The following is an 8,226-nucleotide window of genomic DNA, read 5'->3' as shown; positions in this document are numbered from 1 at the left end:
AAAAATCGCATACATGAACGTGATATCTTATTACTATATTCAGTAAAAAGTAAAAATTAATTTTTTTAGCTTAAAAAAAATTAAACTTATAATTTAATTTTTATATAATTAACATATTGAATAGCGTATATAGATTCTGATATTTTTGTTTTAGTCTATAACAGGTTTGTCCAATTTGAGTTCCGGAACACGCAAAGCTGTTGACGCAAAAAAAATTCAACGTGGATAAGATTTCGGAGACTGTAAGTGTAAAGTGTTGATAAATATCATTCAGATGTGTATCATTTTACGGACCCCGAAATTATATTCACATTGAATTTTTTCGCGTCAACAGCTTTGTGTGTTAGTTCTGGAGCTCAAATTGGACAAATCTGTTATAGATCAAAACAAAAATATCAGGATCTATATACGCTAGTCAATATGTTAATTATATAAAAATTGAACTATAAATTTAATTTTTTTATTTAAGAAAAAAATTTTGCGTTTTTGATTCCGAAGCTCAAATTGGACAGACCTGGTTTATAATTTTGATATTTGTTTTAACATTATTTAAATCTTACTTTGTTTTTCACCAGTTTAATGGTAATGTAAGCCTAGGCTATAAATCAGCAAACAATGTTAATTGTTATTTTATATAATATTTCATATAATATGGATTAATTCCAATATACACATTTTACAGGAAGGCTAACGCAGGATGGCGGAAGCCCATTCGGCCGTAGCATTCAGCTTCTCAATAACACACGAAGGATGGGACGTAAACTTCGATCGAGAGGTACTCCACTTGGTCTGGCTCTCTGGTGTACGATCATGGAAAAAAAGATTTTTCCGGTTTCAGGTGAGTCGCGGTATTCTGACAAACACTGAACTATTCGAACGTTCTAATATTTGAACAAATATAAAATATTAATATAAAATAATGGATATTATTAACTTATATTTTTACATTCATTCTGTTCACAGAACAATCTGAAAAGCGGCGTTTATCCGGCTTCTTTGACAAGTCTATGGGTTACTGTAATTTTAGTAACGGCGATACACTTTGCTGGTTACAAGGTCCCGTATGACCTCGTTGGGAAAGTTTCACCATATATTTCTGGGTAAGTTTTCTATGTAATTCCGTATTTCGATTATAAATTATTTCTATTCATTACACACATATAGATTAGCAGTAATTGATAATCATTTTTTCATAATAGTTCTTCAGTACTCGCACACCTGGCAGGCTCCTTCGTAGTCGGACTATTCCTATGGTTGGCGGTCATATATGCGATTCGATACACGCTGAAGCTATTACTATTGTATAAAGGATGGATGTATGAGGCGAGAGGCAAAGGTCGCAAGCCATCGAAGTTGACTCAAGTCTGGCTGTTGCTAGTGAAATTATTTTCAGGTTGGCATAAACCCATGCTGTACAGCTTCCAAGGATCATTGCCACGATTGCCACTTCCGACAGTATCTGAGACTATGGAACGGGTTAGCTCAATAATTATATATTTTTTGATCTCTGTGTTGAAATGACTACATACAATACTTCTTGTATAAATTGAATTCAGAATTATTGCTGGTCTAATGATATTTTAATTTAGTTTCTAGTTTAGTCTATAACAGTTCTAGGCATTTCTCTTTAACATTGTAGTGAAAAAATCAAAATATTGTACATTTAAATAGTATCTGAAAAGCGTACGGCCGTTGCTCGATGATGAGAATTACGCTCGCATGGAAAACCTGGCCAAGGAGTTCCAGAATGGCATCGGAATCAAGCTGCAGCGTTACCTGTTCCTAAAGTCTTGGTGGGCCACCAACTATGTGTCTGATTGGTGGGAAGAATATGTTTATTTACGCGGAAGATCACCTCTAATGGTCAATTCAAATTTCTACGGGATGGATGCCATTCTCACCCACTTCACGAATTTGCAAGCCGCTCGAGCCGGAGCTGTAATATATTCCTGCTTACAATATAGACGTCTCATCGAACATCAAGATTTAGAACCTGTTAGTTTTTTTTTGTTAATTATCTCTAATTATTATAAAATGAAGAGATTTTCGTACATTTAAGAAATGCATACGGTTTTATGTTAATATCTTTATTTTTATTCATTTTTTTTTTAGAGAAATTTATATAAAATACAAAATAAGAGTTGCAAATGGATATGTTGTATTACGCAAGTTATAATCATGTAGATAAATTTATATTTAAAAATTATGTACATTTTCAGATTTTAGTTCAAGGATTAGTACCATTGTGTTCTTGGCAATATGAAAGAGTATTCAATACTACACGAATTCCAGGAACTGAAGTTGACAAAATTGTGCATTATCAGGATTCTAAACATATTGTAGTATATCATAAGGGCAGATATTTCAAAGTTTTAATTTATTACCGAAATAGGATTCTTCAACCCTGTGAAATAGAACTGTAAATTATTGTTTTATTGGTATATATTTTTATATTTATACACGTATATTATAATATCGCCTTACAGTCAGATTCAACAAATTTTGGATGACAATTCAACACCGTCGGAAGGAGAGGAGAAATTAGCTGCTTTAACAGCTGGCGAAAGAACTGCTTGGGCGCAGGCCAGAAAAGATTTTTTCGCGAAAGGTGTAAATAAGGCTTCTTTGGATATTATTGAAAAGGCGGCATTTGTAGTCACATTGGACGATGTACCTTATGAATATGATACAGTACGTTAATTAATAAAATAAAAAAATATTTTGTAACAATATAAATATTAATCATATTTGTAAATTATGTTCATATTAATAATGTAATTCTTATTCATTTCGTGCATTAGAAACATCCAGAAAAATTAGATCGTTACGGTAGAAATCTATTACACGGAAAAGGATATGATCGATGGTTTGATAAATCTTTTACACTATGTATTGGAAATAATGGCAGAGTAAGTAATATATATTTTATTATTGTATTCTTCATATTTGCACTATAATTGATTATTATTAAACAAAATAAGAATTAAAGTTCAAGTTGAAATAAATCAATTACATAAAATTGCCTTGAGAACCAGACACAAGATATTGATGTGTATAATATTTATTACTTTATTCGATTAATTGACAATGATTGGACATTTCGATCCTTGAGATCCTTTGCAATGCGATGTAATACAATCTAATGAATTGATAACCCATTGTATTATTATATATTACATCAATATACCCCAATAATGTAATTGATTATCATTAGCTTCAATGTTTTATAAAAATAATTTCTCTTTACACAGATTGGCTTCAACGCAGAACATTCTTGGTGAGTATATACTTTATAAAAAAATATTTATTTTAAAAAATTGTGCACCTATTTTCAATAGAGACAAATATAAGGCGCGAATTTGTTATGCACAATATACCATGAACACAATTAGACCTATATTTTTATTAAAATAAGACATTATATACAAAATTTATGCGTATATATTGAAACAATGCATATAATAATAAGTAATGAGCAGGGCAGATGCTGCAGTCATGTCACACTTGTGGGAGTACATATTATGTTCGGAGTTCCTGAACCGACAGTAAGAATTACAATTCATAGCCTGTAGAATATTATATACTTATTTTGCATATATACATCTCTTCTTCTGCTTCTGTAAGATTACTATTGTACATTACTATTTATCTCTTGTGTGTTAAGAACGTCTATGGAAATAATTTGGATTGCAACATATATATCTATATGTTTTTTTTAATTTAAGATACTTCTTTTAACAAATTTTTAGTGTCTTGAAACGCTCCTTACAATAATCATCTTTAAGTTCTGTGGGGTTCATACTATGCTTATGTTTCAGTTTCTTAAATATTACATTCCTGGAAGTTACTTGTTGAAGTTTCTATTGGATATTTCTATTACGGATGATGAATGCTTTTTATATTTCCCTTTCGCGTCTTGTCTTTAATGTTTCTTTCTCATATGCTTATTAGGGCTGATGCACCAGTGCTCGGAACTCTATGGGAATTTATTATAACTGCTGATATTGAAATCGGGTAATCGGGTTATTTATTGTTGTGTATTGTTACACAGTGTATGTAGTAGAGAAAATTACTAACCATTCATTTATATCATTCCTAATAATTATTCTTTTATTGTAATTATTATATAATGATTAACTTTTCTATGCTTACAAGCGTTTCTATATGTAATTTTTGCTTTTTATAATGCTTTTTAATGTGTCAAAATATCATCTGCTTGATCGTTATTGCATTATAAATGTATTTTAATTAAGATTAAGAATGTTTATTTTCATTGAAAAGTTATAGCTTAATTAAAAAATAAATGAATGAAAGTTATTGTATTTTAGTTACATATATATATAATAAAATGTATTTATAGATTTGCATGATATTATAAAAAGATTATCTGGAAAGTAAGGGCCACTTGAATCAATTTATCTTTTATTCACTATAAGTTATTTAAAATGAAATTTAATATAATAATCGTGAAAATTAAATCCTTACTTTTCAAATAATGTATGATAATATGGTTTTCTTCATGAATTTGATTTTCTTTCAATAAAATAAAATATAGCTTAGAATTTTCTATCATTTAAGAAATATATATTATTTTCAGATATAAAGATGGACACAATATAGGCAATCCGGAATTTATACCTCCAGTTCCAACTCGATTGCAATGGGATTTAAATGCCAGATGTATTGAAGCAATTGAACAATCTTATCAGGTAATAACAAGTAATCTCGTGTTCTAAATGTACTACATTTAACAAATATCGATTATATAACAAATTTTTAATTTAAAAGGTGGCGCACAATATATTAAATGATGTTGAATTACGTGTTTATGTGCATGATGCTTATGGTAAAGGTTTGATGAAAGCTCATTCCATATCACCAGACGCCTATATACAAATGGCGTTACAATTGGCTTACTATCGTGATGCTGGCAAGTTTAATTTAACTTATGAGGCTTCCATGACGAGGTTATTCCGAGAAGGTAGAACAGAAACAGTCAGACCATGCACTATTGAATCTTCTAAATGGGTAAAAGCAATGGAGGATAAAACAACAATGGTAAAAACAAATTAATAAATGAAAAGCATATAAATTTATTTCTCCGTGTATTTAATCAATATTGTTGTTAATCGATCTCCGTGTTGTTAATCGATCTTTCTTTCAATATAGGTAACAGAAAAAGTCAAGTTGCTAATGGATGCAGCAACACAACATCAAAGAAGTTATCAAGATGCTATGTGTGGTAAAGGAATAGATAGGCACTTGTTCTGTTTATATGTAATATCGAAGTACTTAGAAGTAGATTCGCCATTTTTGCAGGTAATTATTTTACGAGTCGCTATTATGAATATAATACGTATATAATTGATTAAATATGATCTCATTAAACATGATGAATGATTTTATTGTAGGAAGTTCTAAGCGAGCCATGGAGATTGTCGACATCGCAAACTCCACACGGCCAAACTACAAGATTAGATTTGAAAACATATCCTAAATGTATTTCAGCTGGTGGTGGATTTGGTCCTGTGGCCGATGATGGCTATGGAGTTTCTTATATAATTGCGGGAGAAGATCTTATATTTTTCCATGTTTCCAGTAAACGATCTTCGTCAAGAACGGTAAAATAATATTTTTAGTTTTATTATTATAATTGTCTTTCTACAGTTATTATTTTTTAAATATTTTTATTGTCTCAATTATATATTTCATAGATCTATATATAGTTGTTGATCCGTATACAGTTTATTAAAGTGTAATTTAATGTAATGATACTTCTAACAAAATTATTTCAATATTTATAGGATGCCACCAAATTTGCAAAGCAAATCGAAAAAGCACTTGCTGATATGAAAGATTTGCTAGAACAAAAAAAGAAAATACATCAGAATGGATCTGCGTAACTTATATAGAATTACCTGCGATGTCGAGCAAAATAATTATAAACTACGCAATGAAGCGGAGACAATTTTTCTTGGCTTATGAAAGAATTTAATAACATAAATAATTTAGTGCTTAAATAATTTTCTTAAGACAGAGTTTTTTCATAAATAATTATTTTAATAGATAAAGGTTGTAGGAAAAAATAACGGGCCCAAAATTCAAAACTACATTATAGACATTGCACATATAGAAGTGAATTTTTATAGGATCATTTCACATTTGTTATATACCATTATATATCATTATATATCATATAATTATATTATAAATATAATTTTTATTATTAAATAATTATTTATGACAATTATAACAATTTATGCGTAATTTACTAATAATACTGCACAGCAGAAATGTATGCAAAAGTACAAGTATCAAATTTCTATTGCTTGCTGTACATAATTGCAAATTTAAGAGACATTTGACATTAATATGTAAGAAAAACATAAAAATTGATTAGCAAATTTCATTATTGATCATTGATTAAAAATATTGAAAATTTTCAAACATATATGATAAAATATGTTATTAAAGTTAAATATTTAACATATTGACAACTAAATTTTGAAAAATTTACCAATTAAGTACTACACACTATCACATCATTGTACAACATTGCAAATGTGAAAGCAGTTTAATTTCATCATGCATATGTATATCCTATCATAATTACTAATTCTATCATTGTAACATCGAGGAGTGATTTGTATGCAATGCAAAAAATTTACGTATATAAGAAATTATTTTTTCCATAAATATGAATGATAGACAAGTATTGTCCTGTTATCTTAATATGGAGAGACATCTCGATCTGTATTAGAATCTTATCAATTTAATATCTGAGATAGAGATGTGCAACTACAAACATGTGATTACTGATTTTTTTTTTAAGCAAACATCTATGCGATGCCATATATAATATGTGCAACTTATCAATGCAAAATGTTTTAATTGTAAGTAATTACTAATTGTAAGCAATTTTATACTTAGAAGAGAAGAATGTACGATTACATTCTCCTACGGCAGATATTTGTTACAGATATATTTAAAGATATTGCTTTATATCTTGTTATTATTCAGTGGTGATTATAATTAACATTATTGAAATATTTAAGCGCAAGAAAGATGTGAAATGCAATATGATAGAAATATTTAACATTTTTGTACACTTAATTTCATCTTTATACATTTAATAAAAGTTCTGATAATAATTGTAAAGATTAAGTATGAAATATTACAATAGATTTCGTCTTTTAGTTCTGTAAAGTATGACATTCATTATATGTAGAACTTTTATGGAAATTATAATTAGAAATTTGCACAAGGCAACTTGAAAGATCTAAAGTAGCTTACTAATCGAGAACAAAATATGTAAAATTTGAATATTGGCAGGAAAAAAAATTGCAGAGTATTCGAAATATTTTTGTACAATATTGATAATCGATCAGTAATTCATTTTATACGGTTTATTGGTATATTTATATGGAATTCTTTTTTATTACATACAAAAATATGTAATATTTAATTATAACATGAATGTACTGTCATAGAATAAATAAAAACAACTACAATCGTTTACTTTATATAGTAACAATATTTAAACATCTTTTGCACATCTCTTCCCCTCTCTCTTAACAACAAATGAGAAATTGTTAAAGATATATACCAGAAACATATAAATACATATATAAATACGCGAAAAACAATACTATGATTACGATTTTTTAACAGTATCTTTACGTGGTTGAACTTTTACTTTTTCTTGCTTCAGAGATCGGTGCTTGTTTGATATCACTGCATTTCGTAATGTTGAATGGAGGAATCTCTTGTTAACGGTTTCTTTAGGTTTCACCCATCCACTGGGACCCATTATTTCGGCCCTTCGTGCACCAAGTCTGGCTTCTTCTAGTAAAGCTTCTGCTGCTAGTCTAAATAGATATTTATATTTCGTAATAGCTATTGCACAACAAAAGATAAAATCGTATTTTTGTGATTTCTTTCTTCCGCGATATTTTTGTGTTTATAAATTTCTACTTATTATATTGTTTATTATTTATATACAATGTAGATCGGCAATATAACTTTTATACAGTTAAATGACCTCACTTATTAGCTTCTCAAGAGTCTGATTCTTTAAAAAAATTAAAATATAATAGTGTTCATGCAAACTTCAAAACATTCATCGCTATCCAAATAAAATTTATATTTTTATAACTTAATTTATTTAAAAGTATATATATATATATATATATATATATATATATATATATATATATTATTACTTAC

General features: G+C 28.5%; 2 protein-coding genes across 2 annotated transcripts in view; one reads left to right on the top strand and one right to left on the bottom strand.

The window, feature by feature from the left end:
* The first annotated feature begins 697 nt into the window (after positions 1 to 697).
* LOC105619328 (carnitine O-palmitoyltransferase 1, muscle isoform) lies at positions 698 to 5,903 on the top strand. The gene is made up of 15 exons (XM_012200848.1): positions 698 to 838; positions 964 to 1,100; positions 1,200 to 1,476; positions 1,672 to 1,995; positions 2,220 to 2,419; positions 2,487 to 2,691; positions 2,802 to 2,909; positions 3,252 to 3,277; positions 3,480 to 3,545; positions 3,952 to 4,014; positions 4,598 to 4,709; positions 4,789 to 5,058; positions 5,170 to 5,319; positions 5,412 to 5,621; positions 5,805 to 5,903. Exons 1-15 carry the CDS (start codon positions 698 to 700, stop codon positions 5,901 to 5,903), a joined length of 2,388 nt encoding a protein of 795 aa, XP_012056238.1.
* Positions 5,904 to 7,654: 1,751 nt separating this feature from the next.
* The window catches only part of LOC105619327, a 1,847-nt gene continuing 1,275 nt past the window's right edge, over positions 7,655 to 8,226 (bottom strand). The window contains exon 2 of the mRNA XM_012200847.1: positions 7,655 to 7,868. Coding sequence (XP_012056237.1) covers positions 7,655 to 7,868 — 214 coding nt within the window. The remainder of the gene's footprint in view (positions 7,869 to 8,226) is intronic.

This window comes from Atta cephalotes (assembly GCF_000143395.1).
Source record: "Atta cephalotes unplaced genomic scaffold scaffold00021, whole genome shotgun sequence".
Classification (NCBI taxonomy): Eukaryota; Metazoa; Arthropoda; class Insecta; order Hymenoptera; family Formicidae; genus Atta; species Atta cephalotes.
The sequence above is the reverse complement of the archived record's forward strand: the minus strand, read 5'-3'. Positions and strand labels throughout refer to the sequence as shown.

Excerpts from the sequence above, each read along its gene's own strand:
- LOC105619328 (XM_012200848.1), top strand. The coding sequence starts at position 698 with ATGGCGGAAGCCCATTCGGCCGTAGCATTCAGCTTCTCAATAACACAC. Across the intron at positions 4,015-4,597 it reads ACTGCTGATATTGAAATCGG|ATATAAAGATGGACACAATA; the intron begins GTAATCGGGTTA and ends TATTATTTTCAG. Across the intron at positions 5,320-5,411 it reads TAGATTCGCCATTTTTGCAG|GAAGTTCTAAGCGAGCCATG; the intron begins GTAATTATTTTA and ends ATTTTATTGTAG.